The sequence below is a fragment of the Bidens hawaiensis genome, unplaced genomic scaffold, assembly GCF_021521415.1.
Source record: "Bidens hawaiensis isolate Kalapana, Puna unplaced genomic scaffold, B.hawaiensis_p1.1 tig00000820_1, whole genome shotgun sequence".
NCBI classification, from domain to species: Eukaryota; Viridiplantae; Streptophyta; class Magnoliopsida; order Asterales; family Asteraceae; genus Bidens; species Bidens hawaiensis.
The window spans coordinates 1,091,062-1,114,532 of NW_027491048.1; the positions used below are offsets into that span (position 1 = coordinate 1,091,062).

General features: G+C 40.1%; 2 protein-coding genes across 2 annotated transcripts in view; both read left to right on the top strand.

Moving 5' to 3' along the window:
* Positions 1 to 22,468, top strand: part of LOC143539619 (ubiquitin-ribosomal protein eL40 fusion protein) — a 183,801-nt gene extending 161,333 nt beyond the window's left edge. The window contains exon 6 of the mRNA XM_077032892.1: positions 22,455 to 22,468. The gene's annotated coding sequence lies outside the window, so the exon portion shown is untranslated. The remainder of the gene's footprint in view (positions 1 to 22,454) is intronic.
* On the top strand, positions 2,643 to 6,629 carry LOC143539611 (external alternative NAD(P)H-ubiquinone oxidoreductase B2, mitochondrial-like). The gene is made up of 10 exons (XM_077032883.1): positions 2,643 to 2,973; positions 3,233 to 3,506; positions 3,611 to 3,820; positions 4,035 to 4,285; positions 4,381 to 4,600; positions 4,864 to 4,968; positions 5,055 to 5,327; positions 5,410 to 5,531; positions 6,169 to 6,288; positions 6,386 to 6,629. Exons 1-10 carry the CDS (start codon positions 2,888 to 2,890, stop codon positions 6,471 to 6,473), a joined length of 1,749 nt encoding a protein of 582 aa, XP_076888998.1. The 5' UTR covers positions 2,643 to 2,887; the 3' UTR covers positions 6,474 to 6,629.
* Positions 22,469 to 23,471: the final 1,003 nt, after the last annotated feature.

Sequence of the window (23,471 nt, forward strand, 5' to 3'; positions counted from 1 at the left end):
CAGTGGGTACCGTCTTTACAATCCAGATACCAAGAAACTCTCAACAAAAAGAGATGTTACTTTCTTAGAAGATGCCAAGTGGATATGGGGTGGAGATAAAACCCATGCAAGTCAACACTATGTCTTCATTGATCCCTTTCCTATTGAACCTATTCCCTCATCACCTTTATCAGATTATACTACAAGCTCAAGCCAGCAAACCACTTTATCCTCACCTACCTCTCACCAAACCGTACCCAATGACCAATCACCATCAAACTTTAACCCTACTACTACTACTACCCAACCATTAAATACTACACCACAACCTACCACTTTAGCTCAATCTACACATGAACCTGGTCCATCCAAACGAATTTCTAAACCATCCACTTGGCTCAAAGATTATACCACTGGTGAAGGATTGTCAGATGAAGAAGGAGAGATGGTTTCTTGTCAGTTTGCACTCAATACTAGTGATCCTATTACCTACACTCAAGCTGCAACTAAACAAGCTTGGGTTGATGCTATGCATGAGGAACTTCATGCCATTGAAAAAAATCAAACCTGGGAACTAGTCAAGCTTCCACCTGGTAAGAACGTTGTTGGTGTAAAATGGTTGTTCAAAACTAAATATGGTGCTGATGGTGAAGTTGTTCGTCACAAAGCCAGACTTGTGGCCAAAGGTTATTCACAACAAAGGTTATTCACAACAATATGGTATTGACTTTCAAGACGTTTGCTCCTGTGGCGCGTTTTGAAACGATCCGTCTTCTCCTGGCTATTGCTGCACAAATGAGGTGGAATATTCACCAGCTAGATGTTAAGTCCGCCTTCCTCAATGGCGACTTAACAGGAGAAATTTATGTTGAACAACCCGAAGGCTTTTCTGTTAAGCACAAAGCTGAGATGGTCTACAAGCTAAACAAGGCCTTATACGGGTTGAAACAGGCTCCTAGAGCCTGGTATGGGAAAATTGATGGTTACTTTATTGAACACGGGTATAAAAGGAGTCATAACGAGCCCACTCTATATGTCAAAAGGAACGATCAAAATGATGTCATCTATGTCTGCTTGTATGTTGATGATATCATTTGTACCTCATCAAGTGAGGTTATGATTAAAGAATTCAAGTATGGTATGCAACAATTTTTTGAAATGACAGATATGGGTCTGCTCAAGTATTTTTTGGGTCTTGAAGTAAGACAGACTAGTGAAGGGATCCATGTGTGCCAAGAGCAGTATGCTCACAAGCTGTTGGCTCGATTTGGAATGAAAAGCTGCAATGAAGAATGTACTCCAATGAACTGTAATGACAAACTTATGCTTGATGATGGGGCAGATAAAGTAAATGAAGAAAACTACAGAAGTTTGGTTGGAGGTCTTATTTACTTAACACATTCAAGGCATGATTTGGCATATGCGGTGAGTATTATCTCAAGGTTCATGCAAGCTCCTTCTAAAATGCATTTGAGAACTGCTCGTAGAATTCTCAGATATGTGGCTAGTACTGCAAACTTTGGAATCTGGTACTCAAAAGTTAGCAAGGTAAAGTTGTTTGGGTATAGTGATAGTGATTGGGCAGGAAGTGTTGATGACAGAAAAAGTTTATCTGCCTATTGTTTCTCTCTTGGAAGTGGGGTTATTGCATGGAGTTCTAAAAAACAGCACACGGTAGCCCTGTCAAGCACTGAAGCTGAATATATTTCAGCTACTGGTGCTACTTGTGAAGCTATTTGGTTAAGGAGGATACTTGAAGATCTTGGATTCAAGCAAGAAGAACCAACTGTGATCCAATGTGACAACAAATCAGCAATTAATTTGTCCAAAAACCCCATTCTACACAGTAGATCTAAACACATTGAGCTGAAGTATCATTTTATTAGAGAGATGGTTGCTCAAGGGCAAGTCAGTCTTGAGTTTTGTAGTACTCACAATCAGCTAGCAGATGTTCTAACTAAGGCACTTCCGAGAGAAAATTTTGTTTACTTCAGGCACAAGATGGGAGTAATGGAGTTTGAATCAAGGGAGGATATTGAAGAATGATTCAATCTTATGTGAAACAGCTCTTTGGGTGATTGCACGTGCAGTTTGTTTTTACTTTTTTAACTTTCGAATAATGCCCAACGGATTAGTTTGCTATCCCTACCTAGTCTTTAGGGTTGTCCTAGTTTCTAGTTCTTTTACTGCTTATTTAAGTTTCTCTATTTCTTGTAATCTGCATATTCAACTTTCAATAATATCAAAACCCTAAGAGCCTTTCCTGATCAATTTTCAATTCATTTACGTTTCTTGTTTGATGTTTAAGTTCTTATACCAACATATATACAATCTACAAGCTGATGACTAGGAAGTACTTTTATAAATGCATCAGCATGAGTCCGTAAATGACGTTGACGGACATAAAATAGTTTATGATTGGTATAGATAATTAATTAATCAAACATTTTGATACATTTAAGTGACAGTTCAACCAGCTTGGCCCCTTATAAGAATACCGAAAAGAGTTGTCACGTCAACACCATATAGATAAGAGTGGTTTCACTTTTCACACTGGACTCCTTTTTTTATGTTTATCAGCTTAATTGATCTATAAATAAAATATGTTAACATTCATTGTTCCAATATATTTTTGTAAAGAGAATAATACATTTTCTTCTCTTTCCTTAAATAGTCAGCAATCAGGAGACCAATTGGACAAGGCCGTAAGTGTAGGTGATGTAAGTGAAAAATAGTAAAATTCAGGTTATTATTTGGTCATAACTCCACACCGCTTGTTATGTTTAAACACACATACATTCTCTAAAAAAAGGCAGAAAACCACTCCAATACCATATAATATACTCCTTAATTACCCACACACACATAAACAAACTTCTCTATCGAACGAAAACAACACGATCCAACAATGAGAGGATCTTACTATACGTTTTACCAGAAAGCCTATACCGCCTTTCGTGATCATCATAAACTTCTTGCCGTTTGCACTATCAGGTCTCTTTTCCGCTTCCATTCCTATAATATTTTTTGTCTATATGATCAATGTGTTTTTATGTTTGGTTACACGACGTTTTTGTAATAGAAAAAAAAGATTAATAAACAATTGTGTTTTTAGTTAAAAGATTATGCGTTTTTGAGGTAATAGTGAGTGAGAGCGCTCATGCCTACATGCAGTCCGTGGCAGTAACTTTTTTACTTTTTAGTTATACCAGTATAGATTGTCTAAACTCTAAAATGACATGATTCTATGTAGTGGTGGTGGACTGGTGGCCTATTCGGATGTGAGGCCGTTTGGGAGTGTTTATGCAGATGCAGCTCAACCTACCACCAAGAAAACAAAAGTGGTGGTTCTTGGTACGGGTTGGGCCGGCACAAGCTTCCTCAAAAACTTGAAAGATCCCTCGTTCGATGTTGAGGTTGTGTCTCCTAGTAACTACTTTGCATTTACTCCCTTGTTACCTAGTGTTACGGTTGGGACCGTGGAAGCTCGCAGTGTCGTTGAACCAATCCGCACCATTGTCCAGAAGGTAATAATAATAATATTCATGACTTCTGATTATTCTTCTTATTATTATTATCTAGAACATATGTGTTTCTTGTGTGTAATTCGTTTACGGTATTTGGATTGTAGAAAGACATGGATATTCGATTCAAGGAAGCTGAATGCTACAAGATTGATACAGTGAACCAAAAGGTCCACTGCAAATCAACTCAGAATAGTAATATTGCCGGGAAAGCTGATGACTTCACGGTGGATTATGATTACTTGGTGGTTGCGATGGGAGCGCGTGCTAATACTTTCAACACACCTGGTGTTGTTGAAAATGCTCATTTCTTGAAGGTTAGATTGATTCTATATGTTTCTATATGTTTTTGTTGGTTCATAAATAGGTGTATTCACAAAATATCACATTTCACCTTCTTTTATGTAGAGAGATTGGAATGAATAGAATAATGAGCTTACTATGATAATAATAACAACAACAATAATAACAAGAATAATAATAATGATAATGCTAGATGATAGACTGGCTGACAGGAATGATACCATGCAGGAAGTTGAAGATGCTCTAAGAATCCGAAGGAGTATCATCGACTGTTTTGAAAGGGCAAGTCTTCCAAGTTTAAGTGAGGAAGAAAAGCAAAGAATTTTGCATTTTGTGGTGGTCGGAGGTGGGCCGACAGGGGTGGAATTTGCAGCCGAGCTTCATGACTTTCTCCATGAAGATTTGATAAAGTTATACCCGTCACTCCAGAAATATACGACGGTAACACTTCTAGAGGCCAGTGATCACATACTTAACATGTAAGCAAGATTTATGAATTCAGTTTTCTATATACCAAACTATTGTAATTATATATGATGGTGTAAAAGTGTAAAACCATGTGTTGTTTTTGCAGGTTTGACAAAAGAATAACTGCTTTTGCTGAAGAAAAATTCAAAAGAGATGGTATTCAGGTGAAAACCGGGTCGATGGTGGTCAAAGTGACCGACAAGGCGATATCTCTGAAAGAAAGATCAACTGGCGAAACTAAAAGTTTACCGTTTGGAATGGTGGTGTGGTCTACTGGCATTGGAACCCGTCCGGTTATCATGGATTTCATGAAGCAAATTGGCCAGGTAAATTGCGCATTCTTGTTTTCTTAGGCTAAATACTTCCATGCGAGTTCTTGCATATATAGACGGTTTGCTACCTTTGTAACCAAACTCATGCAAGTTCTAACAATGTTTCTTTGGAATTTGCTGATATGACAAGCGAACTGCCTCCGGAAGTAATTTGTTGAATTATAAATCACCTAAAAATCTAAGAAAAATATGAATTAGTTACTTCTTGTTTGCTAGTTCTATCAACCTTAATCAATCCATCATTTCATGGATCATAGGGAAACAGACGAGTTATGGCGACCGACGAATGGCTTAGGGTGGAAGGAGTGCCAAATGTGTATGCTCTTGGTGATTGCGCCACTATTAATCAACGTAGCGTAATGGTATGTTCAAGTTTATAACTTTATATACATATATATATAAAATATAAACTAAAGTCATGTTATTTAAATTATGACTTGGTTTACAGGAAGATATCGCGGCTATATTCAGCAAGGCAGACAAGAACAAAACCGGAAAGCTGAATGTTGGAGATTTTAGTGACGTGATTAACGATATCACCGAAAGGTATCCTCAAGTGGAGCTGCATTTAAAGAGCCAAAAGCTCAAGAGCTTTGTTGATTTGCTGCAAAGTAACAAAGACGGTACTGCGAAACAAGGAACTCAAATGGATATTGAGAAATTCAAGGCAGCACTCTCTGAAGTGGATAGTAAAATGAAGAGTCTTCCACCAACTGCACAGGTTAATCTAGACATGATTCTAGAGATGTTTAGTTAATATATATTATTGGATCTAATGTTGTCACCATTTGTTGGTGTCTTAGGTGGCTGCTCAACAAGGTGAGTACCTAGCCAAATGCTTTAACAGGATGAAGGAGTGTGATGAGAACCCTGAAGGTCCCATTAGGTTTAGAGATTCCGGTCGACACCGTTTCAAACCCTTCAGGTTATTATTAAGCTAAAATAACTTTAACTGGCACAGACTATGTCACGTATCACGTCAGGCGAGACGAGAAAAAAAAAGCAGATGAACAAAGAAAATTACTTATATAGATAAAAATGGTTGATTTTTAAGGGTTATTGAATTTTAATAATCCCAGCTAACTTATTGGCCGGGATTAATCCCAACTGGAGAAATGTTTTCTGACAGTTTCAACTTTCAACATATTTTACTCCGACAGTTCTATACACATTTTTCATGTTATCAAAGGTAACTGAGTTACTTTTCGGTTAGTATTAAATAGTTTGAAAGTTGAAAATGTCAGAATACATTTGTTCGGCTGGGATTAACCCCAAATAACAGGTCAAAGTTGAGATTATTAAAATCCAATAACCCGATTTTTAAACATTGCATCAAGCTCCCTTTTACAAGGGAAATGCTAGCTTTTGTTATCAAATCACAACTAAGAAATTAAATACGAAAATTAAGAAATTACCACGACAACTAATAAATCACATAAGTTGGTTGCAACTCGCATTTTTTTTATTATATAAAAATTCAAGGAAATATTTTGCTCGTTCGTCACACGTCAACCAATGTTTTCGTTAATTGAGTTGAATCATTTTTAATATAACCTATGAAGGTACAAGCATCTTGGCCAATTTGCTCCACTAGGTAGTGATCAAGCTGCAGCTCAACTTCCTGGAGACTGGGTCTCTATCGGTCACAGTACGCAGTGGCTTTGGTACTCCGTATATGCAAGGTAGTGATCAAGCTAGTTCTTCCTATCTAAAAAACATTCTAGTTTAGCTCTTGTTGTTTAACGTTGCGAAAAATCGTTTTATGATTAATGAATGCAGCAAGCTAGTGAGTTGGCGTACAAGGTTCTTGGTGGTAGGTGACTGGGGAAGGAGATATATCTTTGGAAGGGACTCAAGCAGAATCTAAACAACATTGTTGTCTGCTTATTTCATTTTAAAAACACAGATTTTTTGGAGTTATTATATAAACGGGGGGCTAAAGTATTATTATTGTTGTAAGGGAAACTGCTTGTGTTTTGAATATTGAACCTATATAACTGAATTTACTTTACTTAGCCATGTTTCTTTTATGTTTCATAAGCTAGTATTACTTTTTCACATATCATTTTACAAATATTTGAAAGTTAAGAGTATTTTAGATTGAAGAAATATATTGAAAATTTCATAAATAAAAGCTACTTAATTCGAAGATCGTATTGCACGACAATTTTTGGCACGACCCCAATCCGACAAAATAAAACTGGTTTTGAGTTGATTAACACAACCCATTTTACAAATAGTTGTCCCGATACTAACGTGACTTGTTTAAAAAAGCAGGTTGGATTCGGGCAATTGACCTGTATAAAATTGGGTTGACCTGCTAACCCGTTTAACTATTTAAATTAAACTTTTATAATTATGTTTCTTTTTTCACTTGCCTGAAGACATACTTGTAACTTTTGGATTTACTTTCAAGATATTTTTAATTCCAAAAAATATATTCATATTAGTCATTTACTCTACCGACTCCAAATTATATAGATTTTGTTGTTACTTTATTTTTGATAAATAGGTTAAACGGGTCCTTTCGGGTCGACCTAAATTATGTGTGTGTGGATTAGGGTCGAAATCTTTTACACGAATAATAATATGGGTTGGGTTGAAGTTGCGCATTTCAACCTGTTAACCCGCGACCTATTAACCCGCCGATATAACACGATTGACGGCCCTAACTGTGATGGCATGAGATAAACAAACATACATTTGTAACTTTACATAACAGTAAAGTAGGCAGTTCGCTTCTTGGAGCGGGTGCAGAAGGTGGTCCACAGTGACTCGCAGAGCCCGAGTAACCAAGGATTTATATTTAGTAGAATAGGCTTTTCGATTCAAAAGGGGATAGCGACGCAGCTTGTTGTTCGCTTACCCATTATCCAGATGTAGCTCGGTTTGTGTTATATAAAATAAAAAATCTTTTATAACAGTAAATAATTTTAAAAAGTGTTTTTCGAAGTTTTTTTTTTTTTCAAACTTCCAATATTGCATAATTTCATTTTTAAATTGAGACAATATAAACATACATCAGTACGACCTATCCTTAATAGAATCGATCTTATTATTAGAACAATCCGTATTGATAAATCTTGACTAATTTGACCAGAAAATGGCATTCTAGAAAATTCAAACTTACCACTTTTCTGAAAGTATTTCAAATATTTTGATTGGTTAGTCATGCATGCAAGAAGTTGTGTCACCAACCCATTAATGCAAAGTTTAACACTAAATTGCAACTAATCTATCTACATATAAATTGTGAAGATTTTGCCAAAGACTTTGTGTCTTTTTTTTTTATAAAACTCTCTTCATTTTTGTAAAGTTTGCTTACCTTAGCTTTGACTTTTATGCTACATCATCAACCCATTAATTTGAAAAAGCTTAAGCAAATTTATAAACATTTGGTTTAAGTTTAAATTTATGATACTTTTACAAGATTAGAAAAAAGTAGTTATTTTAAAGTGAACTTAAATAACAAACCAAACACACACTATATGTCACTTAGCTTGATACATCTTGTATATCGGACAATATTTAGACCCTTATTGACTTGAAAGAACGAAGTTAGTTTTGATTAATCTGACCACAATTTCTACGCTCGAACCCTCAACTGACCGTGGTTCTTTAGTTGCTTATTTGTTCATCTATTAGCATCCTTTTACATGCACCTACATTAGTAGGGCTCGATACAAGCATAAAATTGACGGCGTTTCTTTGATTCTATATTCTTTAGTGTCTGATCTTTTGAGTATGCCATACTTACCACAGTTGATGGAAAGCCGGATCCTAGCGTTGACTGTGACATATTTTCTCCATAGTTTTACAACGTGTGACTATGTATACACTAACAATATACAACGGTGCGCCCAACTTTAAATGCTTATTGCAATGTTGTAATGTGTTTGGGTGCACAGCACACATTTTATATTTGTGCGTCAAATAATTTATAATGGTGCATTCAATCTCTTAGGTGTGAGTCATACGTTACAATTCGTTTTGACAAACCAATATATAACATTGTGTCTAACAAATTATAGTAGTGCGTCCAACTTTACATTTTCGATTCAATGTTATAATCAGTTTTAATGTGTAGCTTCAAATCCCATAGCTTTATTTTTAGGTTTCACACTTAAAAAAAATAAACGAATGAGCTTTATCAAATGATACATTATTTAAGTAAAGTTATGTCTATATTGTAGCGTAGTTCAAAGTTTTAAGCCCATTTGATTTGGCCCCCTAGACGACATCTCTCCAAAAAGATAAAGACACATTATGGTAGGATTGGCATAGTGATGAACTGATGATGGAGAGTAGGGACTAGGGCTGTTTACGAGCCGAGCATAACCGAGCGAAGGCTTGCTCGTTGCTTGGCTCGTTTACAACTGAATCGAATCGAACGACTGAAATTCGAATCGAGCGAAAACCAAAATGAGCCAACATCGAATCGAGCATTTTGCGATCGAACATCGAGCGATTTCGAGCATTATTTTTTCTTTTTCACTTTAAAATTTTCAATAATAACAAGTTTGAAGGTTGTAAATTATATATTTTATAAACAAATTAGTAATTGTTACACAAACGTGTAATAGATTGTAAATTTTTATTAAAAGCATGTTTGAAGTGAGATAAATTGATTATGTAAACAAACTTCTAGTATTTTAAAAACTTGAAGCGAACAAATAAAACTATAAAATTGACGGAATATGAAAATTTTAAGTGGTTACAAATAAAGTAAGCTTATATTTATGTGTTTTTTCTATATATTTATACATTTGTTCGTTGCTTGTTAACAATTGAGCAGAGCGGCTCGTTAACAATCGAGCGAAAAAAAAAACGAGTATTTTCCGAACGAGCAACAAGCGATTTGGGCGACCATACTCTCCATCATCAATTCATCCCTATGCCAATCCTACCATAATGTGTCCTTAACTTTTTCACCCATTGGGTGGTTTGCCTTCTGATAACACATCTTAGTTTTTACTCTCTTTGTGTAAAATTAAAATCTCTTACTTTAACACCATCGTTATAATCGTCGTCAACCTTACAATATCGGCATATCCGTCTGAAGAAACACTAAGTGACCCCGGGCAGATAACGGATAATCTGGGGGTTAAGTAGATGTTTCCCACGAGGGTTAGGTCCGGCAAAGATGGTTGTTCTTCTGATGACCTGCAAAACAGACACCGTGAGCTCGTCACTGAGAAGGGGGGGGGGGGTACCTCCTTGTGACCACCCTCTGGCGTGAGAATCAGACTAGATTGCTCTTGAATATAAGTGTATATTAAGAGAAATAGCTAGAGAGAAGATGATGATACCGTTCCAAGGTGTTGGAGTATTTATAGCCGAAGGTAGGTGTCCAAGAAGGTACAGCCGGCTGTATAATATTCCTGTTCTACCAACTGTGGGCTACGCACGTGCCATGCTAGTGGTTGGTGGGTAGGCAGCGGCTGATAGTGACATGGCCGGCTGTGCACTGTTCCCTTTTCCACCAACTGCAGGCTACGCACGTGCCACGATGAGGGTTGGTGAGTAGGCAGCGGCTGATAGTGACTTTAAGTACTAGAGCGTGCTGCTCGTCGTACTGTTGTCAGTGAGCTGCCGCCGCTTTGGTCAGATCTTTTGTCCATACCTTGGCAGGTACAGTACAAAAGATCCTCCAGTTGCGTACGGACTGGCTCATTTGGGCGGGAGTATTCCCGGCTTTGTGCGGGAGTATTCCCGGCTTGCTCATTCCTTCTTCAGGTGACTACTGAATTATTTTGAGAGTTAGTTCCTTGTGCATGTAGCCTTGCTGTGCGGGTAGCCTTCCCTGATGGCTAGTATCCGTAGCTGCGGGAACAGGCGGAGTACGTCACCATTGGGAGGCTTTTCCTGCGGGAACAGCTTGCGTACTGCGCGTAAGGACGTCGCGTCTCTGAGCATGGTTGGTCCTGCGGATCCAGTTGGTCTTTACGCAGAAGTCCCTCGAGTCTTGCGAGTTCAACTACGCAGACGTCTCTGTTTAAGGTGAGTCTTGCGGGTCCAACCGCGCAGACGACCCTGTTCAAGGTGAGTCTTGCGGGTCCAACTGGGCTCTGCTGGGACCTACCTCTTCAAGTCCCCCCAGTCCAATGTTCTTCTCATGAATTGTTAAGTGAGGTGAACTTTTGGACTTAAGCAAGGGGTTTTGAAAAGGGTTTAGTTTTAAGGTTTTCCATGGGGATTCTTCCCGCGGAAGTCCTAATGTCACGTGCAGAATTTCCCACTGTTCTGCTTGATCTTTGGGTATGATGCGGGTAGGTGTGTAACCTCCTCGCAAGTCGGGAGCGTTGAGTTTCACTTGTGTAGATTCTCCACGGGGTTTTGGTAGTTTTAAACGTAGTGATCAATTATGTTAAACAACCAATTCCATCTTGGAGCTTCCAACAATCTAGTTCTCAACGTTCCCGCTATGCGGGGATGTTATATCCCTTTCCGCAAGCATGGCCCAGAAGATCCTTCTTGGTTTCAATTCCCTGCAGAGTGCTAAGTATGTGAAGGGTTTCGCCTTAACACTGTACCCGCACTCGTCTTATAGTTACTTTACTTCCAAGGTATTCCTGGCTTCAATTCCCTGCGGGTGCTAAGTATGTGAAGGGTTTTGCCTTGACACTGTACCCGCACCCGTCTTATAGTTACTTGGTTGCCGAGGTATTCTTGGCTTCAATTCCCTGCAGGTGCTAAGTATGTGAATGGTTTTGCCTTGACACTATACCCGCACCTGTCTTATAGTTACTTGGTCGCCAAGGTAAGGGGTATGGTCCCGCTTACTTTTGAATCTTTTTGAATTTTTTTTTTGAAATTCGAAGAGTTGGTGAAAGGATAAGAACAGTCTAACCATTGAAGAGACGTCAGCGTGGTCTGACGGTTTCTTCTGACAGTTTCAGGACGTGCATGAAGTTATGGTGACGTGACAGTATATGGTCATTCCAGACGCTTTTTCAGGCGCGTGAGCGCGAGTTTTCGGGCGCGTGGGCGCGAAGTTTACGGCACGCGTCCTGTCAACAGCTGTTGCCAGCTTGCTTTTTCCACGTGTCATAGTTTCATTGCACCTGCGCTTTTCCGTCTCTCCCGCATTAAATTCATCGCATTCATTGCGATGAGTATATAAAGGGACGAGAGGATGCATCTCAATTCACAGTTTCACTTTATCTTCTAAGCGATTTCCGGCGAATACTCTAACTTTTGTCGAGCATTCTCCTGAAATCGTTCTTCTTTCCATCCTCCGAAACATGTCTTCCATTCGTGATCCTGAGGCTATTGCCGAGGATTCCGACGTGTACATCGAGAACCCGACGTCTGACAAGGACGATAAGAGTACTGCTGGGGAGTGCCAGTGTGCTCTTTCCGTCGACGTTTATCAGTACATCGTCAGGAAGTTCATGCTCGAGCCCTTCGAGCCTGAGTTTCCTGAGCCTCACCAGACGGTGTACGATGCCCCCAAGGGCAAGATAGGGGTGTATGCTGCATTCTTTATCTATGGGAATCTCAGGTTCCCATTGACGAAGTTTGTGTACCGTGTTTTGGAGAGACACGGTGTGCACTTGGCGGAGGTACACCCGATGGCGATCGCCAAGATCCGCCATTTTGAATGGGTGTGCCTCATTCTTGGTGTGGAGCCCCATTTCGACCGCCTGATGACCTTCTACTCCTGCAGGTGCATCCAAGGCTGGTACACCTTGGTCACCCGGATCAAGGGTTTGAAGATTTGTGCTACCGAGCGCAGTCTTCAGTCTTGGAAGCGGGAGTTCTTCTACATCTCTGCCCGTGTCGTCCCTATTGCGATGATATTCAAGAACGGGAGAGCACTCCCCAGCCTTCACGCCTCCAACTACCAGGAGGCGGAATGGTTTGCCAAGATCTCACGGATCCAGACTCCGGTTTACCGCTTTGCCGAGTCTGGGATGGTGATGCTCGGTATGAGCCGGGTGTGGAAAGATGCTGGGGCGGAGGCGCCACAGATCCCTATCGTCCTCGAATACGGTTTGAACTTTATCCCTTACGGTATGCTTCATATCTTTTTGCTAATTTAGGGTTTTTCTTCTAACTGCTTTCCTGTTTATTTTCAGAGGGGAACAATTTGCAGTCGCTTTTGCAACCGCGTGAGAGCGGTGGTCCCGCTCGGCTGGGTACTCGTGCTCTCGACGAGAACGAGTTGCCCATCTTGGAGCAAACGGCGGATAGGTTCGTGGAGGTCTACCCGCCGGGCCACGAGATTTTGAGCTCCACGCGGCCAGGTAAGGGTTTCTTTAACCCTCGTCCTCTCCATGCTCAAACCTCTGCTGGAATTCCTCTAATTTTGTCATCTTCTGATGAGGAATCCGCAGACGGTCCTTTCTTCGTGAGGAAGAAGGCAGCTGGCGTGAAGGGCAAGGCGAAGGTTGCCTCCACCGCCGATCAGGGGAACCGGTCTGACTCGGGGACCGAAAGTGAGGAGGTGGCGGGGAACCCTGGTGGTGGTGAGACAACTGTCCTGGAGGTTGAGACAGCTGTCACCTCCGATCCGCCCAGTACGACGACGGTGACCAGCGTGAAGAGGCCGGCTCCATCGGGTTCGTCCCCGCCTGTCAGAACCTTCAAGCTTAAGAAAACTCGTAAGTGTAAATTAATCTTACCCGCAATCTTTTCCGCTATTGTTTTTAATATCTTGTCTTCATGCAGGCGTGGATGCTACCGCATTCCAGAGTGGAGCGGGGAGGAGCGTTTCTGGACCCATGACGGTAGGTTTGGTCAACCTACCCGAGGCGATGACCCAGGCGGCTGCGCCTGTTTGCAGCATTGGTTCAGTTGCTCATCCCGTTGAGGCAACTGTTCCAACTGTAACGTCCTCACCGCCGGCTGTCAGTGCCATATTCACTGCATCCTTCACTGAGCCGGCGGTGATTGTTTCTGCGGGTTCCTCCGCAGCGGTGGCCACCGGTGTGAGTTCACCTCCAGTGAGTTCACCTCCGATGGTCTCTACCGCGGCGGCTTCAACCGTGCCTCCGGCACCGGCGACTACCTCGTCCCCGGCCGGTTCAGCAGGTATGTTCAGCGTTGGGGCTTCTAGCCAATCTCTGCCTCCTTCCCATCTGCCTGACCTCTTGGATGGATATCCTTTAGGTTCGGGTGATGGGTTTGGCGGCTACCGGCCTGTTGTCGACCCTACAGGTGCGTAGGGTTATTTTGGCCTATTTATTTATTTATTTTTTTTATCTTTTCCTAACTGCTTTTTGTTTTTGCAGTGTCGGATTCGAATGAGGTGTATGTTCCACGGTGGAACATCCGCCGGGGAACAACCCTTCGGACGGCTGTGGACTGTGTCGAGTGGGCGCGTCACGCGGCCCCAAGTGGCGCGTTGGGGGAAGCCATGTCTAGCAACCAGGAGGGTAGGCTGACAAATGAGCTTCGGATTCTCCTTGCCCGGATGCAGCCGCGCGTCGAGTTGCTTTGTCGTGAAAACGACAAGTTAAAGGCTGCGCATATCCAAGAAATGGCTCAGGCGCGGGCTATCCGGGAGGAGAACAGGAGACTTTCCGCAATTGCTGCGGAGAAGGAAAAGGCCTTCAAGGCCCTCGAGGTTGAAGTTCAGGCCCGTCTCGAGGCTCGTTCCAAGGCTGCCCAAGCTGTTAACGAACAGCTTCGGTTGGCTAAGGAAACTGCGCGGAACGCGACCGAGAGGGCCACCAAGGCTGAAGCTGTTGCTGAGCCTCTGCGCGCCGAGAATGAGGAGCTTAAAGCCAAACTAGAGAGGCTCCAGCAGGCTCATGATGCCTTGGCCATGGAAGACGCCAAGAAGCTTCAAGAGATCTTGGACCAGAGGGGTATGCTTGACCATACTGAGCGTAAGCTAAGGGGCGTTGAAGAGGCTGCTGCTAAGGAAGTGTTGCATGCCAACCTTAACAAAAGTGAAGCCGAACGCGCCCGTAACCAAGCTCAAGCTGCCCTCCAGGAGGCTCTGATTACCAAGGAATGGCTTCTAAGAGAAGCGTTGTCGCAGGTAAGCTTAGCTTCATAACGTCTTTACGCTTTTCTTTATACTTAGAAAAGTTTGATATATTTTTTCGTTTTGTAGGTTGTGCATCGGATCTTCACGGACACATCTTACGATGATGCCATGAGCGCAGCCCTCAACGCTTCCCATGAGGATGGGAAAAGGCTGGTTTCTTGCTTGGTCTGGGGTTTGTTGAGAAGGGCATCCCGCCTTCCAACTTCCCTCTTTATGACGTGGACACTGAAGCTGCCTATGACCAAGCAGTGAACCAGTATGCTGTCTTCCCGCATCCGGTGATGGAGAAGGTGAACGAAATTGCTGCTGCTGATGATGGGCTAACCATTCTCAAGACTTTCCTTGAACCGCCACAGCCAACTGATGGTGCGGGTACTAGTGGGTTTGGAGGGAGTGGTCCTGAAGTTTGAATCTTGAGATCCCTTCACACCATTAGGATAGATTTATATTTCTGTAGGCGGGTAGATACCCGGCCATTCTTGTAATGTGAATTTTTTATGCAACATAAATGTTTGTGCGGGTAGGACCGCCACTTTCACTGGATGACTTGCTTTATAAACGTTATATGACTTGCTCATGCATATTATAGCTTAATTTGGCACTTGCTTTGCCGCATAAACAATATATGATTCGCTCGTGCATACTTTAGTTTAACTTAGCAATTTTCCAAGTGTTTTGAATAAGTTAACCGTTCGACGCGCGGTTGTCAATAGGTTAGTGTTCAGTTTCCTCTATCATTATTGTGCGGGTAGGACCGTCACTTTCATTTAGTGGGATGACCAATCTTCACCTATAACTGACCTGCGTGAAGGTTTGCCGTTTTTTGTGTTTATGCGGGTTTTGCCGCCGTCCACACGCAACGACTTCCCCACTTATTTATGCGGTGAATACCGGCATATCAGTGTTTTGAATAAGTTAAACCTTTCGACGCGCGGTTGTCAATAGGTTAATGTTCAGTTTCCTCTATCATGATTATGCGGGTAGGACCGTCACTTTCATTTAGTGGGATGACCAAACTTTACCTATAACTGACCTGCGTGAAGGTTGTCCTCATCTCTTACAGATTTTTGCCGTTTTTTGTGTTTATGCGGGTTTTGCCGCCGTCCACACGCAACGACTTCCTTTCACATTTATGCGGTGAATACCGGCATCATGTGGAAAGTTCATAAGTATAAATGTAAGACCATCAGCGTCAATGTGATAAGGAGAATCATTTCCATTAGAAGTGGCTCTGGGCCTTTTCTTTACAAGTTTGGAATTGATCTACATGCAACCTGTGTAATTGAACTCCCTTCCATGTTCTTGAGATGGGGGTGTCATCGAGCCTTTCGAGCCGATATTCATCTGGTTCGGAATCTCGTTGTTTACGCAGTATGTAGTCTCCAACATTGAAGCTGCAGTTTCATTCGTGTTTTCCCCAACTGGAGTTCTACACGCATTAACCTGCTCAGCGTTCATTACGCCACGAGGTGCGTGAGTTTCCCATCTCTGAAATGCTTCGACGATGTCCTTCGGTTGGAAGTCCGTTTCCTTACGCTTCCCTTTCACCTTATGGCGAGGGTTTGCGTCGGTGCCGGATTCCTCCCGATCATCGTCCGAGTACTCGCACTCACTGCTCATGTTGAGCTGTTGAGTGCTTCCAAATTCGTCAGCCTGTTGGATGGAACATAAGCGTTCGTCCAACCCATCTTGGAATTCCTTCTGACATGCTTCCGCCCACGCTTTAACTTGTTCAAGTGTTTGGCGGGGGAGCCTCGTCTGTTGTCTCTCCAACTGGGCATCGGTAAATCCCAGTGATAGATTGTTTACTGCACTTGCCTCGGCTTGGGTAACCGGGGTAGTGTTCGTAAAATTTGTGTAACCGGCTTGTCCCGAATTGTTTACTGCACTTGCCCCGGCTTGGGTAACCGGGGTAGTGTTCGTAAAATTTGTGTAACCGGCTTGTCCCGGATTGTTTACTGCACTTGCCCCGGCTTGGGTAACCGGGGTAGTGTTCGTAAAAATTGTATACTCGCCGGTGTTCCCCCCAGTAGCTGGGGTTGTGGTTACGGGGGTTTCTTGGTCACTCACTGGCCTTGGGACCGGAGTAACTTTAACCATCTTTCCAGAAGTTTTGAAAAACTGAGAATTAGTTTTAGCTTTTATGCACGGATGGCGCCAATGAAGAAACACTAAGTGACCCCGGGCAGATTACGGATAATCTGGGGGTTAAGTAGATGTTTCCCACGAGGGTTAGGTCCGGCAAAGATGGTTGTTCTTCTGATAACCTGCAAAACAGACACCGTGAGCTCGTCACTGAGAAGGGGGGGTACCTCCTTGTGACCACCCTCCGGCGTGAGAATCAGACTAGATTGCTCTTGAATATAAGTGTATATTAAGAGAAATAGCTAGAGAGAAGATGATGATACCGTTCCAAGGTGTTGGAGTATTTATAGCCGAAGGTAGGTGTCCAAGAAGGTACAGCCGGCTGTATAATATTCCTGTTCTACCAACTGTGGGCTACGCACGTGCCATGCTAGTGGTTGGTGGGTAGGCAGCGGCTGATAGTGACATGGCCGGCTGTGCACTGTTCCCTTTTCCACCAACTGCAGGCTACGCACGTGCCACGATGAGGGTTGGTGAGTAGGCAGCGGCTGATAGTGACTTTAAGTACTAGAGCGTGCTGCTCGTCGTACTGTTGTCAGTGAGCTGTCGCCGCTTTGGTCAGATCTTTTGTCCATACCTTGGCAGGTACAGTACAAAAGAACCTCCAGTTGCGTACGGACGGGCTCATTTGGGCGGGAGTATTCCCGGCTTTGTGCGGGAGTATTCCCGGCTTGCTCATTCCTTCTTCAGGTGACTACTGAATTATTTTGAGAGTTAGTGCCTTGTGCGTGTAGCCTTGCTGTGCTGGTAGCCTTCCCTGATGGCTAGTATCCGTAGCTGCGGGAACAGGCGGTGTATGTCACCATTGGGAGGCTTTTCCTGCGGGAACAGCTTGCGTACTGCGCGTAAGGACGTCGCGTCTCTGAGCATGGCTGGTCCTGCGGATCCAGTTGGTCTTTGCGCAGACGTCCCTAAGGAGTCTTGCGAGTTCAACTGCGCAGACGTCTCTGTTTAAGGTGAGTCTTACGGGTCCAACCGCGCAGACGTCCCTGTTCAAGGTGAGTCTTGCGGGTCCAACTGGGCTCTGCTGGGACCTACCTCTTCACCGTCCATGCTGCCATCAAAGACAACCAGATTCCAACTTCTCCAACTAATTAACAGCCCAAACATTGTTATCGTAAACAATATGTAACAAAATATTGGGTTTACAATCCAAAATGGGGTTGCGGCGCAGCTTATTGCCCGTTTACCTGCCACTTCATTGTAAATCGTTTGGCTGATTTTATATATCAAATTATAATTAGGTAAAAAAACAAACAAACAAAATATAACTAATTTAACAAGTTCTAGTTTCTAGTCAAATTTTCTTATATCATAAATTTTAAACAATTTATAAAGTTAGTGAATTTGTGATTAAATGATAATACCGGAAACCCGTGTTATTATCCAATAATTACGATTAAACCGCCTTAACTTGTATCAAACCCCTCTAGTCAGTGACGAAACTTGGACTGAGACACCGAGAGAGCGGGAGTTAAAATGTATACAAAATTTTACAAACGAGGGGAACATGCTCAAATTTTTGACCGAAAACAAATAAATTTACACTAATATGCAAAAAAACTGAAAGTCGGCCTAAGTAAACTTCACAATGCATCTAATTATTGTTATTTTTTGTATCAAAGCGGCCCATACCATGCAAGTACAAATGGGGAGTATCTAGACGGGTATGACTATGAGGTTTGTACCTACCGTCAATTTATGAAAAAAGGCGTGAAGTGGTCCTACGTTAGGACCATAAATTGTGGGACCAATTATTAGTAAGAAACCTGTTGGCTACCTAGTAGTTACCATCCGGTGACTCATGGTTTTGTGTCAGGATAAGTTCGACACATGACAAATGACATGACCTGTAATATATCGTGATATTTTGATTACCAAGGAGAAACTGACCACGAGCTATATTATATTGACTTTTTTTTTGCTAAAAGGCAGGCTGTAAATGTAATCAATTTATCATGACATAAAGACAAGAAGGTGTGTATCTAAACAAATTTCACGATGTATAAAAAGTAAATACACAAGGCGCAACAAAATCTCATCTATAATAGAAAAGGCCTTATATCTTGAAATTAATTCATCAAGTTGATTATAAAATTATGTATATGGTGAACGATAATTTGATCATACATACATGATTTTGTTAGAGATTTCCTTTGTGATGTGTTAAACGGGCGGAAATCTTGGCAAAAAAGATGCTCGTGTGAATTTTTTGTTAGATCCACGTGAAGAAAAGTATACTCTCCGACCAGCGGACTTTCTTGTGTTTGGATGAGCAGCGGGAAGCATGCTTGTGTGGACCTTACTGGGGTGTCCCCTATTGTCGGGCTTAGAGACACCGGGTTTGTTGCTAGGCAGGCCGTGTTAAAGGCGAAATTAGTAAAACATGCTAAGCACGAGAAGACGTATGTTGAGAATCAACAAGCTTTCATTTCTTTTGTGTTCGATACATTTGGGTCTCTTGCCCCTGATGCAGCTACGCTTCTGAAATGAGTTCAGCGGGTCGTGCACAGTAACTCAACAACGCTGAAGAATGATAACTTTGTTTTCAGTAAGATCGATCTGGACATTCAAAAGGGGGCAGCGGGACAACTTGTTGCCCGCTCACCTGCCCCTCTATTTTAGTTAAATCATTTTATTATAATATATTATATAAAATTGTATTTATTGTTTTGAGCTGTATATTAACAGTGAACTTTTCATTGCTATATAACACGCATAGCTTGAAGTAATTAACGAAAGTTGTGTTCTTAAATTAGATAAGTATAACTTAAACTATTAAGAGATGGCTACTGGTTTGGTTTATACGGCTTATAACATTGTAGTATTATACAAATAGTTAATCACACATACAATGAAAATATTTCCCAACTTCAAAACGTAAAAACTGACCACACCCGCCGTGTTTTGGTTAGTTTTCAGACCTTAAATTAGCGTTGAACCCAAGATTTTTACTAAATTCGACCAAACTTGACCGTAATAAACAACATCACCTGCTTTGCGGATGGAAAGATGGTGAAGTAGAATATATCTCATTTTAGCTAGTTAAATAATGTCCCTTGCTGATGATCTGCAACGTCTTCCAAGTTCCAAACCATCACTTTTAAATGTGAAACCAAATCGTGTAAATCTCAAAATGCTTGATCAATTGCCTGAACGTAGATCGGTTTAATCGTTTTTTTACTTAGAAACTCAAAAAAAAAAAAAAAGAAAAAAACTTTTTAAACTTAATATGTTTTTGGTTTGAAACTCTCAATTAAACTTAAGGTTTCACTCTCATTTATCACTTTATACAATGTACATATATATATTAATTCGACTGATATGAATAAAGTGTCTTTTTTTCCTCTCTATTCTTTCTTGTTTATAACTGTTTACATATTTTTCCTGTATATCAGCTTATTTGTCAATAATTGCTATTAACACATTATGATTTAACTCTATTTTTAAAGGTCGTAATTTTATATTATCCCATATTGGAGTTTCCTTGTGTATGGACAATGGAACAATAGCTGAGGTCTCACGCAAATTTGCATGTGTTGAACCCGATATGTAAAACTTTTGGACTTTTCCTTGGCGACAAATGAGGGTAAATATATTTGTTTTTTCTCATTCCGATAAATAGTTTTATTATATTTATACTCTCTGATAAAAAAACTAAAAGTTTTGTCACTCGTTACTTTCACAATAACCCTTACATTTTTTAACAAATTTATAATAGTAAAATAATAGTTACAATTCTTAAAATTTATGCTTCAAAGTTTCTTAATTTAATATTTACTTTCTATTTTTTTTCAAAGATTTGATATTTATAATCTCTTACTTTAAAATTGTTTTAAAGACTATCGTACATCGACTGTATTAATAGTGTTTAACGGGTTTATTGTTTCTTGTATACTGATTATTTATTAAATATTGTATTTTCAAGAACTACCCGTGTATTTCACGGGTCTCAAACTAGTAACGTATAAACTATTCAGTTTTCAAATGTTTCTCATATACATATCTTTTTACCATATTTGCATTATTATCACTTGTTATTTTTTATTAGATTACTAGGTTTTTGATATATGAATGTTTGTTGAATCTTCATATTTGTAACTTATATGATATGCGGTCTAGAGTATATAGTATACGGTATACAATACAATATAAAGTAAAGGATATAAGGTATATGAAGTAGCATATATAGTATTGGGTATATAATATTGTAAAATGATATATACATGGAACAAGGTATAATACATATGTTATATAAACATATTATGTGCATATGTATAGGTATATATAGTATAGGGAACAATACGCATTTGTATATACCTTTCTGCAATGCGTATATATTTTCGATATATGCCTGCATATGTATATACGAATACGACATTTAATTTGTTGGTAAAAAAATTATACATACGCCATTGGTATACATTTTAACGAAAAGTAGGAACAAATCGAGATTTTGTCACTTAATCCGATTATGGATTATCGTCTCACTATATCATTAAAAATGGAATCCTTTGTAACAACATGATATTAGTTTCAGTCTAGCTACATTAGTTATTCTGTCACTATTTGTCTCAATTTATTAGTTAATTTTCGTTTTTTGAAATGTAATGTTGTATGATCTCTAACTGACGAATCAATATTGATCTTCTATACATAATCAAATCTGTTGTCCAATATAGTTAGTGGATGGAACATTAGAATCATAATATCCACAAAAGATCAAATCTTTATCTATTTATTTATGTGATACAAGATTTTACTTTAATAAAGATGGCAGGCACTTGCATTATACTAATGCACTTAACTCAATTATATGTTATTAAGTGGTGATTTTTTTTATTAAGGATAATAATCAATTATTTAAGCAGCCAAATCCGACTAAGTCAATATTTTTTTCTCCAAGTGGAAGCATGATTAGGGTAGGTATTATATGGTAATTGACGTTTGTATTATTTTATAAGTTATAATAATAATCTATCCTTCTCATTTCAACATCAAAACAAAAGTAATTAAGAAGTTAGTCACAATCAGTATGCATTTAAAATAATGTCTTGCTAAAAAGTTAAATAAAAACAAAAATTCAAAACTTTCAAACTTGACGATATTACCAACTTTATTTCACTCCTCTTAACACAAATTGACACGTTAACATATAGCACGTGAAGTGTCATCGTTCCCATCTCTTATCCCTATACGAAAGATGGTAAATAAGGTGTCTCCGTCACTCACGTGCACCCCATGCACATGGGTCCGTTCTTTAATTCTATATGTAACACTTATCGGATGTGTTCGGTATCAGTATCGAAAATTCAATAATAAATTCAAGTATCGAGAATACTCGGGATGGTATTGTACCGATACCTTACGGATCTCGAACCCTCAAAACTGGGTATCGAATCGGTACAGACTTTACAATAACATTATAGTAGAGAACAAAACAAAGTAATGATGTTACGAGCTTAAAGTGAAACTAACAAATAAACCACCTATTCATCTATAGTTGGGTATTTTTTAAAATAGCTAGATTCTACTACTGAACTCTAGTAATATTGTAGTTAATGCACAAAACTGATAAATATTTTATATTATTATAAAAGAATACTGATTCAAAAACTCATTATAATATTCTTTGTTAATCACATATCCAAAGCCTCTAACCAAGCTCTATATTTATGGATTTAACCGTAACTTGATGACAAAAAAATTATGGTACTAATGATATTACAATTAGGAAAGTAGACCAACTTGACCGAATTATCAACTTAACTCATCGCACATTCATCAACTTATGAATACGGTCTGGAATTGTGAATTGCGATCATGTAACAAGTGGGATGATGCATAACCGATTATGATGATTGACCTATGTTTTCAACACAAACTATCTGAGATGGAAATAGATATTATTATCCTCATCGATCACAAGGATTAAGTTTCATGACTAGGGTCCTGGCCTCGTAATCAAACTTCAATGTTATTTTTATAGAGAACCCAAAAGAGAGAGAGTTAGTTAGAAAGACTAACTATGAACACATAGAAGGGGTATTTATAGGATGAGACATGGTCAAAAGGGTATAAATTATGGTTGTAAGAAGATCTTTCGGTTGTGCTCTTGTTTTGTACTAGGTTAGTACCGGAGTAATAACATCCAACATGTATTGACATCTTATCCTGAAGACTTGTTCAACAGATGGATGTGTGGCTGACATAGCTTAGTCCGACTAGTGTCACGTGAATATGTAAAAGAAATTGTCAATAAGTTTTTTTAGTTATTTTTTCGATTATCACTTTGTTGTTTATTTTATGTGACTTGCCCAAAAAAAAAGATTTTCTCATAAAGCAATAATGTTTTATAAATAGTCATACCTAAACCTCACACACTTTTAACCATTTTAGATTACTTATGTATAAATTCTAGTAGAGTGTATCGTTTTATGATGTGACGTCACTTCAAACGATTACACATTTACATTGATTTGGGTTTGGATAAGACAAGTATAGTTCACTGAAGAGGTAGATCCCAGCAGAGCCCAGTTGGACCCGCAAGACTCACCTTTAAGAGGGACGTCTGCGCAGAAACCAACTGGGTCCGCAGGACCCACCATGCTCAGAGACGTGACGTCCTTACGCACAGTACGCAAGCTGTTCCCGCAGGAAAAGCCTCCCAATGGTGAAGTACTCTGCCTGTTCCCGCAGCTGCGGATACAAGCCATCAGG

What these genes read in the sequence shown, in the direction of transcription:
- LOC143539611 (XM_077032883.1), top strand. Translation starts at nt 2,888, where the DNA reads ATGAGAGGATCTTACTATACGTTTTACCAGAAAGCCTATACCGCCTTT. An exon ending in TCCGCACCATTGTCCAGAAG is followed by an intron (nt 3,507 to 3,610) that starts GTAATAATAATA and finishes TTTGGATTGTAG; the next exon opens with AAAGACATGGATATTCGATT. An exon ending in AGTGATCACATACTTAACAT is followed by an intron (nt 4,286 to 4,380) that starts GTAAGCAAGATT and finishes TTGTTTTTGCAG; the next exon opens with GTTTGACAAAAGAATAACTG.